Genomic DNA, 17,223 nt, shown 5'->3' on the forward strand with positions numbered 1-17,223 from the left:
ACGCCCAGCTCTGACAGAGCTCACTGTGTTTGGATTATTACAAGCAAACTTCAGAGAATTCAGGTTTTTAATGAACAGTAAGTTTTTTAAGGGAAATTTGGACGTGGAGCTTTCAAATACAGAATCGACTTCAAAATCCTCCTCAGCTCCTACGAGGCCCTGAAGGCTCCGTCACCACCTCCCTCACCGCCGCGCCCCGAGCCACGCCCCAAGCCACGCCCCAGGCCATGCCCCAAGCCACGCCCCAAGCCACGCCCCGAGCCACGCACCCCGGCCTGCCGACGCCAGCCCTTTGGGCGTCCCTGAGACGCACGGCTGACCCCGGGGTGGCAGGGCGTTCTCAGCCACCGCCCCCCACCTCTAGCTCACATCCCCGGCCCCGGCCCCGGCCCCGGCCCCGGCCCCAGCCCCGGCCCCGGCCCCGGCCCCAGCCCCGGCCCCGGCCCGGCCCTCAGACCTCCTGTTTGCTCTCCCTCGTTACTGTTTTCTAGTTTTATCTTTTTAAAGTTGTTTTCTTTTTTTCTCTGTGAGCGACTTTGGGTATCCTGAAAAGCGCTATACAAATGTCATGTATTATTATTATTATTAATAGTATTATTATCATTATTATTAGTATTATTATTATTCATATCCAGCCCAGGAGATGCAGATTTATGTGCTCATTCTGCTGTAATGCACATGTGAGCAGAGAGTTGATATTTTGGAGGTCGGGGAGCTCAGTGCCACCCGCTGAGGATGACAGACGTCATGCGGCCATTTTGGGGCGTGGCTTCTTCTCTGTCCTAAAGGAACCAAACCAACCAATCAGATTTCAGGTTCATGTGGAAAGGCGGCAGGACTCATCTGGAGTGGACTGGATGTGGTAACCTAGGAAGAATGTTCATTTTTAGGAGAGCAACACGGCCCGGCCACCAGACAGGAAGAGCATCCCGGCTCTCTGTGTGGCGTCTGAGGCGTCCAATCAGGAGCCAGACTGAGGCTGCTGGTCCGCCTCCTGCAGGAGTGACTGACAGCTCTGAGTCTGTTCACTCAGGTTCTCTTTAACAGAAACAACCTACTGATTTGTTTTTTTCCTTTGGAGGCGGAGCCGAAGCCTGGATGGTGATCGACCAATCAGGAAGCAGCGAAAAGGGTAGGGAGGCGGAGCTTTGGCATTTTTTTTATCATTTATCTCCAATTGTGCCATTTTTATTTATTAGCATTATTTGTAATTTTCTTTCTTTTTAACACGAGTGACTGAACATGTTCAAAAACATCTTTTAAAATCTAATTTCATGAAAACTGAGCGTGAGCAGCAGCGCGTGGGGGCGGAGCCTCGCGGAGCCACTTCCTGTTGCCTGAACTTAAAAGTTCTTGTTGAATTTATTGACTTAATTTTCTCTTCCCGCTCTGCTTTTCCTTCATTCTTCATCTTCTTCTTTCTGCTCTCTCTCCTCAGCTCTCGTTCCCATGGCAACACCAGCAGCGACAGCCAATCAGAAGGCTCGTCTGGCGTCAGAGAGCGACGCAGGAAGAAGAAGAGAAACTGGCGAGCAGCTGCTTTGTTTTCATGTTTCTCGGTAAAATTATGGTCGTTTAAAAATTTTCTGTCTAAATTTTTCCTCACTCCACTTCCTGTTTCTCTAGTGGTCGCCAGGACAACCAGAGGCCTGGCTCCGCCCCCCAGCAGCGCCGCCGCCGCTCCAGATCGTGAGTCAGGCTAACGCTAACAGAGGAACATGAAAAATGGAAGCTAATGCTAATGAACAGTTCAAGACTAATGTGTGCTGCTAATGCTAATGCTAACTGTTTGCCCTGTTGTAGGCGGAGCCCCGATGCGTTGTTATGGCAACACATCCAGTGAGTGAAGCTGTTAGCATGCTATGCTAGCTAGCTATTTACGTATTCATGTATTTACATATAATGTTACTGAAACTGATTATTATTTTATATCATTTATTATTTTTATTTTGTCATTTTATTTAAATTTATTATTGCAAGTTTTACTTTATTTGACTAAATGTTACTAAATGTTACCATGTATATTACTATTTATTTTATTATTTATATTTAATTTATTATTATTAATTTTTTAGCCTTTAAATTCTTGTCTTTTTAAAGTTTTAATCTTTTCCACTGAATAAAATAGTTGTAACTTGCTTTTCTGTACCTTGTGATATTTTTTTGTTTTTCTGCATTTCATTTCACTTTTCATCAACTTTAGTTTTTCCTCAGTGTTTGTTGTTATTTTGCTGTTTTATTGTATTTGTCATTTCATTCTGTGAGCAGCTTGTAGTTTTTCTCTGTAAAAGTCAAACTGGCTGCTTTAACGTTCAGGACGGAGCCGGTCGACGCAGCTGATTGGACGGACGAGCAGCGGCGGCAAATCCCTTATAAGGAAGTGAAGTGAGGACACACACACACACACACACACACACACACACACACACACACACACACACACACATTACTGAATACATCTTTCTTGTGTGTAAATTCAAAATTATTTTTCATGTAACTTATTTATCTTTTATTACTATTTTTATGATGTTTATTATCTTTTTATTGTTTTTTGTTTAAAAAACTTTTCAACCTTTTTCAGTTTCATGTCTTCACTTTTTTTTTTCTGTCAGGATTCAGCGGGAGCCAATCAGATCACGGCGTTCCCCGAGGAGCTCACGACATCACCGGTGGGCGTCGGCCTCTGAACTCCAGTAAGCACCAATCAAACGTCTCATTTTCAAATCAATAAATCAGCCGATCAATCAACGTTTCCTGAGTCATTTTCCATAGCAACAGTTCAACCAATCAGAATTCACCTTTCTGGACTTTTATTTTCTCAGCGCCACAGAAGAGCTGCTTCCTCCTCTTCCAGTTACCACGGCGACCGACACTTCCTGCCACCTACCCACAAGTCCCTGAGCCAATCGCCTCTTGTCGGATCAATCGCCTACCCATAATGCAACACTATGGGATTTCATTGTTTGTTTTTTAATTTTGTATTTTATTGTTTTTGTGATTTTTAAAATTTTATTTTTCAGAAAAATGTTTTCATGTTGGATTCTTCTTCTGGTTTTAAGCAAAAAGTAAAATGAGGTGAATAAATAAGTTTCTGTATCTCTCCCCAAAATCACAAAATAAAATGTTTCTGAAAACACAAACTTTTTGCTTGGGGGTGCTTTTATTTTGAAAAACACTCTTCTCGTCGGTCTTGTTTCTGTATCCTGTTGCGTCCCGTCTCATTTCTCTATGTTGTGCCTCCTCGTCTCCTCGTCTCCTCTGTCCTTGAGCTGGAAGTGGATCTCGGCCTCCTTCTGTGAGGATCTCAGTTCCCAGAATGCACCTGGAGCAGCGAGGAGGAGGTGTGTCCAGCTGTGACCTCACAGCAGCATCAGCTGTCAGTCATGTTCTGACGTCCTCCTGACACACGAGCTCCACTCATCTTCACATCACTCTGCTGTGCCATTTGTGTTACAGCGCCTCAGGGTCAGGGTCAGGGGTCAGGGTCAGGGTCAGGGGTCAGAGGTCAGGGTCAGGGGTCAGAGGTCAGGGTCAGGGGTCAGAGGTCAGGGTCAGGGTCAGGGTCAGGGTCAGGGGTCATCACATGAGGTTGGGCTGAAGGCCTGTTTCTCTCCACAGCTCTTTAGAAGGAGCTGCTGGTTTGACGCTCTGCAGGTCGTCACCAGGAGCTGAGGCTGAGCCAGGAGGCCTGCCACCGCACCTCCTCCTCCTCCAGGCTCTTCCTCACCTCCTCCTCCTCCAGGCTCTTCCTCGCCTCCTCCAGGCTCCTCCTCACCTCCTCCAGGCTCTTCCTCGCCTCCTCGCCTCCTCCAGGCTCTTCCTCGCCTCCTCGCCTCCTCCAGGCTCTTCCTCACCTCCTCACCTCCTCCAGGCTCCTCCTCCCTCCTCCAGGCTCCTCCTTGCCTCCTCCCTCCTCCAGGCTCTTCCTCACCTCCTCGCCTCCTCCAGGCTCTTCCTCACCTCCTCCCTCCTCCAGGCTCTTCCTCGCCTCCTCCCTCCTCCAGGCTCTTCCTCGCCTCCTCCCTCCTCCAGGCTCCTCCTCGCCTCCTCCCTCCTCCAGGCTCTTCCTCGCCTCCTCCCTCCTCCAGGCTCCTCCTCGCCTCCTCCCTCCTCCAGGCTCTTCCTCACCTCCTCAGCTTGGATCTCCTGTGGGCGGGGCTAAGGTGCAAGGATAGGAGGCGAGGAGAGGAATCAAGGATGTACAGTGGAGAAATGAGAAAGGTCTCCATAGGTTTGTGGAAGTCAGAGGTCAAAGGTCAAGGTCACTGTGACCTCACTAACACATTTCTGTCCAGAACCAGTGAAGATAAGATTCATGCAAATGTCTGACAGGATAAAACGAAGAAGGCATGACATTTTCCACCCTAAAGGTCAAAGGTCATCTTCAGTGTGACATCATCACACTGTGTTTTCTTGGTTCTTGACTTCATGCTCGACCCAGAATGCATCTGTGCAGAGCGCCGGGGGTCACGCAGGGGGCAGCGAGCCTCGCACAAACATCAGCCCCCCGCTGTGACCTGACCTCCTGACCTCCTGACCTCCTGACCTCCTGACCTCCCTGCAGGACGGACCTGAGCTCTGATAAATATCATTTCACAGCTCCTCCCTCTCGCCAACGCTAGAACCCACGCTAGAACCCACGCTAGAACCCACACTAGAACCCACGCTAGAACCCACGCTAGAACCCACGCTGCTCAGCGGTAAACAGGAATGATCATGTGATCACGTGATCAGAGTGAGCAGAGAAACATGAGCCTGCTGGCCTCGACTGTGGAGCTGCAGCTTTCTGCCACATGGCTCACCTGTTAGCATGTCACCTGTTAGCATGTTACCTGTTAGCATGTCACCTGTTAGCTTGTTACCTGTTAGCTTGTTACCTGTTAGCATGTCACCTGTTAGCTTGTTACCTGTTAGCTTGTTACCTGTTAGCATGTCACCTGTTAGCTTGTTACCTGTTAGCTTGTCACCTGTTAGCTTGTTACCTGTTAGCATGTCACCTGTTAGCTTGTCACCTGTTAGCTTGTTACCTGTTAGCTTGTTACCTGTTAGCTTGTCACCTGTTAGCTTGTTACCTGTTAGCATGTTACCTGTTAGCTTGTTACCTGTTAGCTTGTCACCTGTTAGCTTGTTACCTGTTAGCATGTTACCTGTTAGCTTGTCACCTGTTAGCTTGTTACCTGTTAGCATGTCACCTGTTAGCTTGTTACCTGTTAGCTTGTCACCTGTTAGCATGTTACCTGTTAGCATGTTACCTGTTAGCTTGTCACCTGTTAGCATGTTACCTGTTAGCTTGTCACCTGTTAGCATGTTACCTGTTAGCTTGTTACCTGTTAGCATGTTATCTGTTAGCTTGTCACCTGTTAGCATGTTATCTGTTAGCTTGTTACCTGTTAGCTTGTCACCTGTTAGCATGTTACCTGTTAGCTTGTTAGCTTGTTACCTGTTAGCATGTTATCTGTTAGCTTGTCACCTGTTAGCTTGTTACCTGTTAGCTTGTCACCTGTTAGCTTGTCACCTGTTAGCTTGTTACCTAGGGAGGCGGGCCGGCTAGTTTAAGTGGGCGGAGTTGCCTTATGTGTGACATCACAGAAAGCAGGAAGTGCTGTGGGCGGGTCTTAAAGGGACAGTTCCAGAGAACGGGCTGTGCGTGTCCTTTCTCACAGGTTTGATGAGCTTCACCATCACCATGACAACCACAGCTGCATCTTCCTCACATGGAGCCTTTAGACTATTTAAAATAGGTTTTTTTTCACATAACTCCCTGACAGTCCTAGGACAGGACCTAATCTGGGACAGGACTTACTTTGAGACGGGACTTAATCTGGGACAAGACTTAATCTGGGACAGGATTTACTCTGGGATGGGACTTCATCTGGGACAGGAGCTAATCTGGGACGGGAGGCTGCTGCAGAGCCTGGGAGGTCTCCTTTGGTTTTGAGGTGTGATCTTGGAAGGAGAGGAGCTCAGTGACCTGGGCTCAGATTATGGGATTAGCAGATCTGTGATGTGTTGTGGAGCTAATCCATGCAGGCCTGACAAACCACCCAGAAAATGTTCAAATCAGTGCTGTGTTCACTGGGACCAGTGCAGATCAGCCGCTGGGAACCCGGACAGAACCTCCAACCTTTAGTCTGCAGCCAGCAGTGAGGAGGTTACAAACTCCACAGGACAGTTTTCATAAACTCAGAAAAGATTTTTTTCTTCCGCCCCTCCACTATTCATCAGTTACATGACTCAGCAAAGATACCTGTGCTGAGTCATGGTGCCCGTGGACAGAACAGCAAACAGCTCATCAAACAGCCTCTGCATGACTCAGCTGTCATAAGGCAACAACACACACACACACGCACGCACGCACGCACGCACGCACGCACGCACGCACGCACGCACGCACGCACGCACACACACACACACACACACACACACACACACACACACACACACACACACACACACACACACACACACACACAGTGTGTGTCACCCTTGAGCAGCCCACGGCAGGAACACGGCAGCCGGAGCGGACACGCTGTACCTAGGGACCCGGTGAGAGACCCTGTCAGTCACCTGGAGAGGACATGTGGATTTGGGTCAGAGGGTCACAGCTTTTTATTTCTAAATAATGTTCAGTCCCTTCAGCTCATGTTTTATATGCAATAAACGCCGCTTTGGCTGTTTTGGAGCGCCGCTCTGCGCCTCTCCGCTCACCAACACGTGAGCGACGCACGGGCTTTTGTTTTGACACTTCCGCCGGAAACGGCTGGACGGGCCTCCCCCGCAGCGGCTGAGCAGAAACGCACCGATTTTCCCGCAAAACATCAGCGGCTTGGCAGGGCCCCGCAGCGGGGCGCAGGGCGATGGCGGCCGGTCGGACGTGACGGAGCCTCGCGGACTCACGAGCGGCGCAAAAGGTGAGAACCGGCGCTCATTCGGCGCCGTTTCAGCCCCGTTAGCTTGGCTAAATCCCATTGGAAAGCAAAGGAAAAGCTGCTAACGCTTAGCTTAGCCGCTTTAGTCTCCGCTCTTTTTCATTAATTTTGCGTCACTTTCACGTGCAGCCCTCACCTGCCGTGTCTCTACCTGCCGCTCCAGGTGACACGGTCACCTGGGACCCCACCTGCGGCCGCGGCAGCCCCGCATGTGGGCGACGCAGCGTCCCGCAGAGCGGCTCGCGGCGCTGCGGGACGCTCCGCCGCCTTGAGCCGCAAATTCATGGAATTTTCCTCAGATCGGGTTTGGGATCAGTTTGGGATCTGGGCTGGAAGCCCCGCGAGAGGCTGGAGGGATGTTCTGGAATATTCCAGCCTGGAATACCGAGGAAAACGTCGGGATCAATTCCATGTTTTATTTTCCATCTGAGCTTGTTTTCTCTTTTTAAATGACAGCTTTGCCTACACTTCCCATAATTCCATCTGACAGAATGTAGTTTCCAGCAAAGGTTTTATGTTTAAAAACAACAACAACAAAAAACCTAAAGTAAAGCCTGCCTTCCTGTGTTTGTATCCTTTTGTTTTTAATGTTTTTTGTGTCATTTTAATGGTATTTCACAGTTTATGGTATGTAATGCAGTGTTACCCAGTTTTATTAATTTTTGGCTGTTAATATGAGAAAGATCATCTATGTCATGTAATAATTTCTTGAGGTTCATTTTATGTGTCTTACTAAATGAAATATTTTTTATTTGCATTTTGTTTCCGTCAAGTCGTGGCCATGATCTCTCGGCCGTCCGGATTGGACAAGAGGGACGACGGAGGGCAGCACAAAGGTGCTGCTCTCCCATTGGCTGAGGGGGACAGCCTGGACAGCGTTTGGTCCCGCCCCCTCAGACCTCCTGCTGTTGGTCACGATGACAGCCACAGGAAATTGGGGCCTGGTTGCCATGACGATAACAGGAAGCAGGCGGCAGGGCTCCCCCAACCGGACGCTTTGGGGCGGAATATAGGTGAGTAAAAAAATAATATTTTTAATAATATTTTAGTTATTACAGAATGATTGTTTTAAATGTGTAGTATCTCAGGTTAGCAGTGACGCGTGACTGGAGGCTCTGAGGAGATGAGGCTGTTTGCTTGTTGTTTTGTGTTTTATATGGTTGTTAATATGAAAATGGAAAAATAAAATATTCCAAAAAAATATGGAATATTTAATCTTTGTGTTCTTTTAGTTGATATCACATAAATCAAGAAAATATGTAGAAAAGAATTACATTTGTTTTCATGCTATTTCAGTTAATATTGTGTGTAATGAATATTTTAAATTTATTTTTACAATAACTAATATTTTCATGTCCTGCTTAAACCTATGAAAATCAAATATCTTAAAATTAATGTTTCATAATATTGCTATGCTCCAGTCAACATCATGCAGGTCAAGAAAATTATCGCGCTCGCCGACCTGCCCTTTGATACTGTGGAGAAGCCCACATGTCAGCGTTTGCTAGCATACTGTGATCCACGCTGGCTCCTCCCAGGGCCACACACTGTACCGCGATCAATGAGCTACGCCGCGATCAATGAGCTACGCCGCGATCAATGAGCTACGCCGCGATCAATGAGCTACGCCGCGATCAATGAGCTACGCCGCGATCAATGAGCTACACCGCGATCAAGTGTGTGAACAAGTGATTTAAACAGACGTATTGCTCCCTCATGTGGTCGGATCACTAATCGCTGATCGGTTTATTTAAACTCACTGATCGGTGATCGGTTTATTTAAAGTGACTGATCGGTGATCAGTTTATTTAGACTCATTGATCGGTGATCGGTTTATTTAGACTCCGGCGATCGGTTTATTTAAAGTGACTGATCGGCGATCGGTTTATTTAAAGTGACTGATCGGTGATCGGTTTATTTAGACTCCGGCGATCGGTTTATTTAGACTCCGGCGATCGGTTTATTTAGACTCCGGCGATCGGTTTATTTAAAGTCACTGATCGGTGATCAGTTTATTTAAACTCATTGATCGGTGATCAGTTTATTTAAAGTGACAGATCGGTGATCAGTTTATGGAAAGTGATTGATCGTGTCGTGGTTGTGATCAGTGTGTGAGGGGCTCAGTCTCTCCTCTTCCGTCAGTCTGTTGTTTCTGTTGTTTTCCTCAGGAGCAGATCAGCTGATCGGCTCTTTGACTGTTTGTTTGTTTGTTTGTTTGTTTGTTGACTCTAACGTGGTGAATGTTTGGCTCTGTGCTTTGCTCCTGCAGGAGGCCTTCCTCGGAGCTCCTCCTCTTCCTCGTTTTCTCCTCCTCTTTCTTTTTCCTTCTCTTCTCCTGCACATCCTCCTCCTTTTCCTCCTCCTGCCTCCTCTGTTTCTGCTCCTCCTGCTGCACCTTCTTCAAGCTCGACTTCACCTCCTTCTGCTCCTCCTCACTTCTCCTCTTCTCCTTCTCCTTCCTCTAGAGTTTTAGCGCCTCCTCCTCATCCTCCTGTTTCTTCTACGGGTTTGCCTCCTCTTTGCACCTCCTTTTCTTTTTCTTTACCTGCACCTCCTAGGTCCTCTCCTTTTCCTCCTCCTATCTCTGCGCCTCCTCCTTTTCCTCCTTTTTCTACCACTTCACATCCTTTTTCTATTCTTTGCTCCTCCTCTCATCTGTCTTCTCCTGTTTCCATTCCTGCGCCTCCTCCCTCCTCTGCATCTCGCTCTTTTCCTCATTTTTGTTGTTCTCCCTCTCTTTCACCTCCTTCTGCTCCTCCTGGCACCTCCTCCTGTTCTCCTTCCCTCCCTTCACGCTGCTCCTCATCCTCTCTCTGTCTTTCTCCTCGTTTCTCCACTTCTGTGCCTCCTCCTTCCTCCTCCTCATCTCCTTCTACTCCTGCACCGCCTCCTCTTCCTCCCAGCACCTCATCCTCTTTTTCTCCTTCTTCCTTCAGTGCTGCACCTCCTCCTCGTTTTTCACCTCTCTGTACTTCTTCAGCTCCCTGCAGCTCCTCTTCTTCTTCTGCATCTCCCCTCTCTGTTTGTCCCTCCACCTTCATGTCTCCTTCCTCTACTCCCTGCACCTCCTCTTCTTCTGCTCCTCACTCCTCGTATTCTCCTCTTCTTCCCACTCTTGCACCTCCTCCTCCTTGTCATCCTGTTTCTTCTTCTACTTCCTTTTCTCCTTCTCCTGCTCCTCATTGCATCTCCTCCTCTTCTCTTTCCAATCCTCTTCCTCCTCCATATTCTTGTCCTGCTTTCTCTCCTCCCTGCACCTCCTCCTGTGTGTCTTTAGCCCCTCCTCCTCCCTCTGTAGCCCCTCCTTCTCCATCTGTAGCCCCTCCTCCCTCTGTAGCCCCTCCTCCTCCTTCTGTAGCTCCTCCTCCCTCTGTAGCCCGTCCTCCTCCTTCTGTAGCTCCTCCTCCCTCTGTAGCCCGTCCTCCTCCATCTGTAGCCCCTCCTCCTTCTGTAGCTCCTCCTCCCCCTGTAGCCCCTCCTCCTCCTTCTGTAGCTCCTCCTCCCCCTGTAGCCCCTCCTCCTCCTTCTGTAGCTCCTCCTCCCTCTGTAGCCCATCCTCCTCCTTCTGTAGCCCCTCCTCCTCCTTCTGTAGCTCCTCCTCCTTGCTCCTGCTCCTGCTCCTCCTCGGTGGTCCTGTCGTCCCTGCAGCGCCTCCTGTCGGCTCACAGGAGGGAGGTGCGCCTCCTGCTGCGCTCCTCCCTCTCTGCTCTGTCCTCCTCGCTGTCGTCTGTCAGTCAGAGACTGGAGCGCCTGGAGACGAGGAGCAGGAGGAGGAAGAGGAGGAGGAGGCGCAGAAGACACTCACAACAAGGTGATGCTTTTTATCTCATCTTTTATTTATTCATTTTAAGTTTTTTTCCATTCGTTTTTACAGTTTTTAAAAGAAATTTAATGTTTATGTTGTATATTTTTGTATATTTTATTTAAGTTTTAGTTTTTTCACATTTTTAATTAAAAAACTAAATTTAATAAAGAAAACTAAGTTTTCTTTATTTACTTTATTTTTTCTTTTTTTTTTACTTTTACTTTTTAAAATATTTTTTTGGTTAACGTATTTTTTAGTATTTCTTAGTTTTTAAATTTGTTCTCGCTATTTGTAGTTTTTATTCATTTGTTTCGCATTTAAAATCTTTCTCATTTAACATTTATTCCATTTTTGTGTTCTTGCGTGTTTTTATTTGTATTTCATTTTATTTATTTAGTTGTACAGATTTTGTTTTTATTGTTTTTGCATTTTTTAGTTTTATTTATTTTTCAAAATTTTGGGTCTTTGACTTTTGCTCGTGTTCAATATTTTGTTATGTCTTATTTATTGTTCATTGTTTATTGTTTTAAAGGAAAACCTGATTTTATTTTTTAAATTAATACTATTTTATTTTAATTTAATTTAATTTGTATTAGTGTGTAATTTTATAAACATTTTTCTCCTTTCCCTCTCAGCCTCCGCCTCCTCCCCCCGCGACCCGCCAAGCACCCAGGAAGGCTCCTCCTCCTCTTCCTCTTCTTCCTCAGACGACGAGGATTTCGACCAATCAGGAGGCACGAGGAGGCAGCGACTGCAGAGAGAAGAAGAGGAGGATGATGGCAGACAAAGGAGGAAGAGGGGGAGAAAAAAGGAGTTTCCTGGCCAATCAGAACACTCCGTTGTAGGCGTTTCCCCGCCCCCTCTGTCACAGCTTCTCTTCAGCCAATCAGAGGTGGAGAAGCTGGTTGTTGCCGGGCGGAATGGGACGACACTGCTCATCCAAAGGTGGGAATTCATTCATATAAAATATTTTCTTTACTATCAATTAAAAAAAATGTGATAGAAAGGCAGAAGAAAAAATGAATATTATTAATTGTTATGAATTGCATTTTACTTCAGTAAAATCTGCTGTGTTTTATGTTTTAAATGTTTTTTCTTTGTTTTTGGTTAAATTTCTTTCTTTTGGTGTGACGATGTTTTTATTTTCTCTGCTTGACCTTTTCCTTCATTTTTTCTTCATTCCTCTTATTCATTTATGTTTTATGTCCTACGTTTTTTCTCCAATTATTTTTGGTTGATTTGTTATGGATTTTCAAAGTTTTGAACTTTAAAGGCTTGCTATAGCGCCACCATCAGGACTATTGGCTTGAGTTTGCAGCTGAGGGAATCTGGCATGGGACTGGACCTTTGAGCAAAGTTTGGTGATTTTTCGTGCATGGGGAGTAAGACTTCCTTAGAAGAAAGAAAGAAAGAAAGAAAGAAAGAAAGAAAGAAAGAAAGAAGACCACGCAGGAAAACGAGGCTCCTGGCAGCTCGGGCCGCCCGGACGCTTATTACAAATTATTTTTAATGAATTGTTTTTATTTTTTTTCTCATTTTGTAATGAATTCTCTCTTCTTCTCCTCCTCCTATCTCCAGCCCCGCCCCCTCCTCCCAGCAATCCCTTCACCTCCTCCAGCCGCCCCTGATGAGCAGCGGCAGCAGCCAATCAGATCCCCTCCTCTTCTCCACGGGCCAATGGCGTTTCTCCGCCTGCCCTCCCTCTTTACCCCTCTCCCTCTCGTCCAATCACATCGCTGCTTCTGCTTCCTCCCGCCGCTTTCTTCTGGGCCACACCCCCCTGTTGCGCCTCGCCCCTGTTGCCGTGGAGATGCTGCTGCGGCTGAGGGGCGGGGCTTGTGGCAGGCCCCTCCCCCCTCTGAGAGACTGCACGGCTCCGCCCAGCCTGCAGAACGACCACTGGTGAGGAGACTCATAATCATATTTAATATTCATATTGGATGGTGTCATTCTAAAAATCAATATTTCTATTAAATTATTGTAGTCGTCTTGAAAAATTAACTGGATTTTAGTATAATTTTAATTTAATAAAAGATAAGAAACAGAAATGTGAGCCTTTATTAATATTTATTCCTGTTTTTGTATTTGTAGCTATTTCCGTTTGTGTCCACCAAGGTGAGACGTTACATTTTTTGTAAATTTGTAAACTTAATTGATTTGTTATTTATTCATTTTCATATTTTGACAGTATAATAAGAAATCAGAAACATACATTTAAATATGTAATATGTATCCACCATTATTGTAAAATGATCAAGTTTAAATTTTTTTGAATGAAAAACATCTAAAAAAAATCTCTGAAAATAATTTTTTCTTTTTTTTTTCAGTCCGCCTCGTTCTGCCCGGCGACAGCGGAAGCCGCTGGCCAATCACAGCACGCGGAGCCTCCGCTGCCGGCGTCGGCCCCTCCCCCCGCCTCTCCCTGCCTGCTCGACCAATGGCGTGGCTCCGCCTCGCCGCCAGGACAGCGGCCAGTTGCCGGGCGGAAAAGGCGAGGTAAAAAACCAAAAACCAAGCCGTTTCCTTCAAAGTGAAGCAGCAGCCACTGAAGAAGGTTCCAGAGCAGCTCAGCCTGTAGGTGGCACTGCTCAGCCTGTAGGTGGCGCTGCTCAGCCTGTAGGTGGCGCTGCTCAGCCTGTAGGTGGCGCTGCTCAGCCTGTAGGTGGCGCTGCTCAGCCTGTAGGTGGCGCTGCTCAGCCTGTAGGTGGCGCTGCTCAGCCTGTAGGTGGCGCTGCTCAGCGTGACGTCACACAGCACCTGTCATGACATCCAGATGCCCCGTGTGTTTGTTTGTGTTGTTGTTGTTAGGAATAGGACTTTATTTATTTGAACCAGGGACAGCGCCCCCTGCAGGATAAGAGGTCAGGTTCCACCTGCGGGCCGGGGCAGGTGGGACAGAGTCAACATGAACAATGCTAAAGACATTTAACACGACTGCATATCTCACACGTGTGCAAACTTGCTTACTCAATCACCTGTTGTTGTTGTTGTTGTTGTTGTTGTTGTTGTTGTTGTTGTTGTTGTCATCTAGACGTTTCCTTCCTGGTTTGAGCGTTGCTCCGCCCCTCAGCGGCGGCTGGGTGATGATGTTATGAAGTAAAGAGACATTTGGTGTTTGAAGTTTTCCGTCTTTAACGAGCGCGTCAGTGATGCTCCGCCCTCAGTGTGGAGGGTTTCCTGTTTGACGTGCCTGAGAGCCGCTCAGGAGGCGGGGCTTATCCACGCCTTCACTTTCTCATGGAGCCAAAGTTTAAATTCTCTCAGTGTCTCTGAGGGGCGGCTCTGGAGTTTCCCACAGATTTAACCTGCTCCATGTTTTACTTTCTGCCTGTTTACTGAAACAGTGACTTAAGAGAGACACACACACACACACACACACACACACACACAGTGTGTGTTGGTGGGTGGAGCTAACACACTGGGCTGTGTTTTCCTGTTTCATGCTTCCTGGTTGCTCCTCCTCTTCGTCTCCTGGTGTTTCCAGAGAGTGTCAGAGATCCGGATCAACCGGGCCACGCCGCGGGAGACGCCGCTGTTCACGCCCCTGGGCCTGCCCAAGGCCAGGAGGTACACGCCACACGCCACACCCTACACGCTACACACTACACCACGCCACACCCTACACACTACACACTACACACTACACCACGCCACACGCCACACCCTACACGCTACACCACACCACACCACGCCACGCCACACACCACGCCACACGCCACGCCACACGCCACGCCACACACTACACCACGCCACACGCCACACACCACACCACGCCACGCCACGCCACGCACCACACCACGCCACACGCCACGCCACACACTACACCACGCCACACGCCACACACCACACCACACCACACCACGCCACGCCACACGCCACGCCACACACTACACCACGCCACACGCCACACACCACACCACGCCACGCCACGCCACGCACCACACCACACGCCACACCCTACACGCTACACCACGCCACACCACACCACACCACGCAGTTAACCGTTTGTTTGTTTGTTTGTTTGTTTGTTTGTTTGTTTGTTGTTCCAGGCTGCAGAAGAAGGAGTTCAGCCTGGAGGAGATCTACACCAACAAGAACTACAAATCCCCCCCGGCTAACAGGTGCAGACTACAGCTCCCACAATGCACCTGCACACAGCAGCCCCCACCTGCAGCTCTGTTTACAAACACATCAACAATCAATAAACAAAAATGAAAAATGGCTCTGATAGAGTTTAGACCACGAGGAGGTCCAGTCTCTCCTCCTGCTCCTTTCTCCCAGTTTACCTCCTCCTCTCCTCCTCTCCTCCTCTCCTCCTCTCCTCTCCTCCTCTGTCTTCCTCTCTTCTTCCTCTCTTCTTCCTCTCTTCCTCTGTCTTCTTCTGTGGTTTTCCTCCTCAGTCTGGAGACGATCTGGGAGGAGCCTCGGAGGGAGAAGGACGGCTCGCTGCTGCTGATTGGTCAGCAGAGGAGGCGCAGGCTCCTCCTCTTCCCCGACTTCACGCAGCCACGAAAGAGGAGGAGGACGCTGGCCACACCCACCGCCGCACAGGGTACCCTGGGAAATGGAGTCCATTTTTTCAAACTTTTTTAGAATGTTTTTTATTTATTTATTCATGTAGTTTCTTACGATTTATTTTGTTTACAAAATACATTTTATGTTTATTTTTTGATTTTTATATTTTTTTCAACTTCGTATTTTTTTTCATTTCTTCGTTTCTATATTGATTTTATTCATTTTTATATATTACAAAAGATTCTCTATATTTATTTTAGTATTTATATATTTAATCACATGTATTTTATTTTATTTTCATGTTCTTTATTGTACTGGCTTATAGTTTAATACTTTATTTTCATTTCATATTTTTATTTGTTCACTTTTCATATTTGGTTCTGTTTTCGTTTTACTCATTTATCTTCATTTCATCTTTTATTTTTATGTTTTATTTAAAAAAAATTTTCACAATTACTGTTTTTATTTTATTTATTTCACTTTATTTTTTGTTTTTCATTTTTCATATTAGATTTGAAAATATTTTGTAATATAGGTTGTTTTCTTCCTGTAGGGGCGGGACTTCTTGTCACTGCAACGCCCCGCAAACGTCGTCGCCGTTGTCATGGCAACCCTGACGACGACGAGGCGGACCTGGATGTGATGCTGGTGGAGCGACTGAGCGCGCTCGAAGACTTCCTGTCCCGCCAGGGCCTGGACGTCTGAGCTGTGATGTCACTTCCTGTCACCACCGCTGCTGCTACTTCCTGTGTCTTTTTTTTTTTTTTTTTTTATGTTGTGAACATTAGCGCTAGCCTGCTAGCTAGCATTCCACTGGACCTGACAGCCGCTGCGCTGCGGCTAGCCTCTTGTTGCCACGGCAACATCAACATGGGCGAGTCATTCAGTTTTTCAAAAAGTTTTTCTTTTTTTCTTTTTGGGGGATTTAAAAAACAAAGTTTACAAAATAAAAGTCAGATCTGCAAATTCCTGCGTCTCAGGTTTTTCAGAAATCACAAAAGAGTTGGAGAAGAAATTTTACGAAGAGGAAATGTGACGTTTTGCTGTTTGCTTTGGTGGTTTTTCAAAATCAAAGTGTTTTGGAAGATGTGACGTTTTTTTTTTTTTTTTTTTAAACCCCTTCATATTTTTGTTGGGCGCTGTGAAACTTTAAACTTTAAAACTCAGTAAAAAACAAATAAACTTGTAGACTTGCAACTTGCTTTTCTTTTTCTTTGGTGATTTTTTTTCAGAATAAAAGTGCTTTGTGAAGATGTGAGCTGTGACCCCGCTGAGCTCTGATTGGCTCCCTGTTTTAGGCTGATGTTTGTTTGTTTGTTTTTCCTCCAGTATATTTTCTTTGTATTTTTTTTTTACAGTGTAGCAGTGTGTAACAATGTGAACTTTTGGGCTTTTGTTTTGGAAATCATAAAAAGACCCTGGTCTTCTTCCTCAAAGTGCTGGGGAAGACGTGACCTTTGACCCTGTTAGATCCCATTTTTAGTTGGAATTTTATCTTGAAATTAAGTTTTTAGATGTTTTCTTCTGTTTTGTAATAATCAAACAATAAAAAAATCCACATGTAGCAAATAAAAAATACTGATGAAAAAATGTCCACATACACACACATGCAGATTGAAAGCACTTGTAGTATTTGTAGACTTTTATTTTGAAGTATGTGAATTATAATATATTTCTGCATTGAAATGTTTCTATTTTTGGAACAAATAAAGTTTTGTGTTTGGAAACGAGTCACAGCCTCATTTACACAAATTAAACTCTGAGCTCCAAACCTCATACCTCTACTTTTCACTTTTAGTATGTACTGCAGCTGCCCTTACAAAGTATGCAGTGTAGTATGCAGTATGCATGTGTATGCATACTATTGGGACACACTCCATCCGTCCTCCCTGAGCTCCGCCCCTCTCGCTCTCTTCCTCCTCCGTCCGTAGCTCCACATCTGAATGTTGCTGTTTCATACTGCGCTGTCCTCTG

The 17,223-nt window shown here is 46.5% G+C and overlaps 2 protein-coding genes across 2 annotated transcripts in view; both read left to right on the forward strand.

Annotated features, from left to right (window-relative positions):
- Window positions 1-3,126, forward strand: part of LOC115368713 (band 4.1-like protein 4A) — a 6,619-nt gene extending 3,493 nt beyond the window's left edge. Inside the window, exons 8-14 of the mRNA XM_030065013.1 lie at window positions 1,082-1,132; window positions 1,439-1,528; window positions 1,627-1,689; window positions 1,804-1,839; window positions 2,317-2,385; window positions 2,613-2,693; window positions 2,823-3,126. Coding sequence (XP_029920873.1) covers window positions 1,082-1,132; window positions 1,439-1,528; window positions 1,627-1,689; window positions 1,804-1,839; window positions 2,317-2,385; window positions 2,613-2,693; window positions 2,823-2,901 — 469 coding nt within the window. The 3' untranslated portion in view covers window positions 2,902-3,126. The remainder of the gene's footprint in view (window positions 1-1,081; window positions 1,133-1,438; window positions 1,529-1,626; window positions 1,690-1,803; window positions 1,840-2,316; window positions 2,386-2,612; window positions 2,694-2,822) is intronic.
- Window positions 3,127-7,710: 4,584 nt separating this feature from the next.
- Window positions 7,711-17,025, forward strand: LOC115369162 (formin-like protein 14). The gene is made up of 11 exons (XM_030065732.1): window positions 7,711-7,942; window positions 8,351-8,422; window positions 10,327-10,740; window positions 11,370-11,679; window positions 12,370-12,636; window positions 12,826-12,849; window positions 13,062-13,230; window positions 14,219-14,301; window positions 14,784-14,855; window positions 15,135-15,286; window positions 15,803-17,025. The coding sequence occupies exons 1-11, from the start codon at window positions 7,711-7,713 to the stop codon at window positions 15,952-15,954; spliced, it is 1,947 nt and encodes a 648-aa protein (XP_029921592.1). The 3' UTR covers window positions 15,955-17,025.
- The last annotated feature ends 198 nt before the right edge of the window (window positions 17,026-17,223 follow it).

The sequence above is a fragment of the Myripristis murdjan genome, chromosome 12 (genome assembly GCF_902150065.1).
Source record: "Myripristis murdjan chromosome 12, fMyrMur1.1, whole genome shotgun sequence".
In the NCBI taxonomy this organism is placed as follows: domain Eukaryota; kingdom Metazoa; phylum Chordata; class Actinopteri; order Holocentriformes; family Holocentridae; genus Myripristis; species Myripristis murdjan.

Coding starts and splice junctions, on each gene's coding strand:
- LOC115369162 (XM_030065732.1), top strand. CDS start 7,711: ATGATCTCTCGGCCGTCCGGATTGGACAAGAGGGACGACGGAGGGCAG. Junction 12,850..13,061: donor TTCCGTTTGTGTCCACCAAG/GTGAGACGTTAC, acceptor TTTTTTTTTCAG/TCCGCCTCGTTCTGCCCGGC. Junction 15,287..15,802: donor CACACCCACCGCCGCACAGG/GTACCCTGGGAA, acceptor TTCTTCCTGTAG/GGGCGGGACTTCTTGTCACT.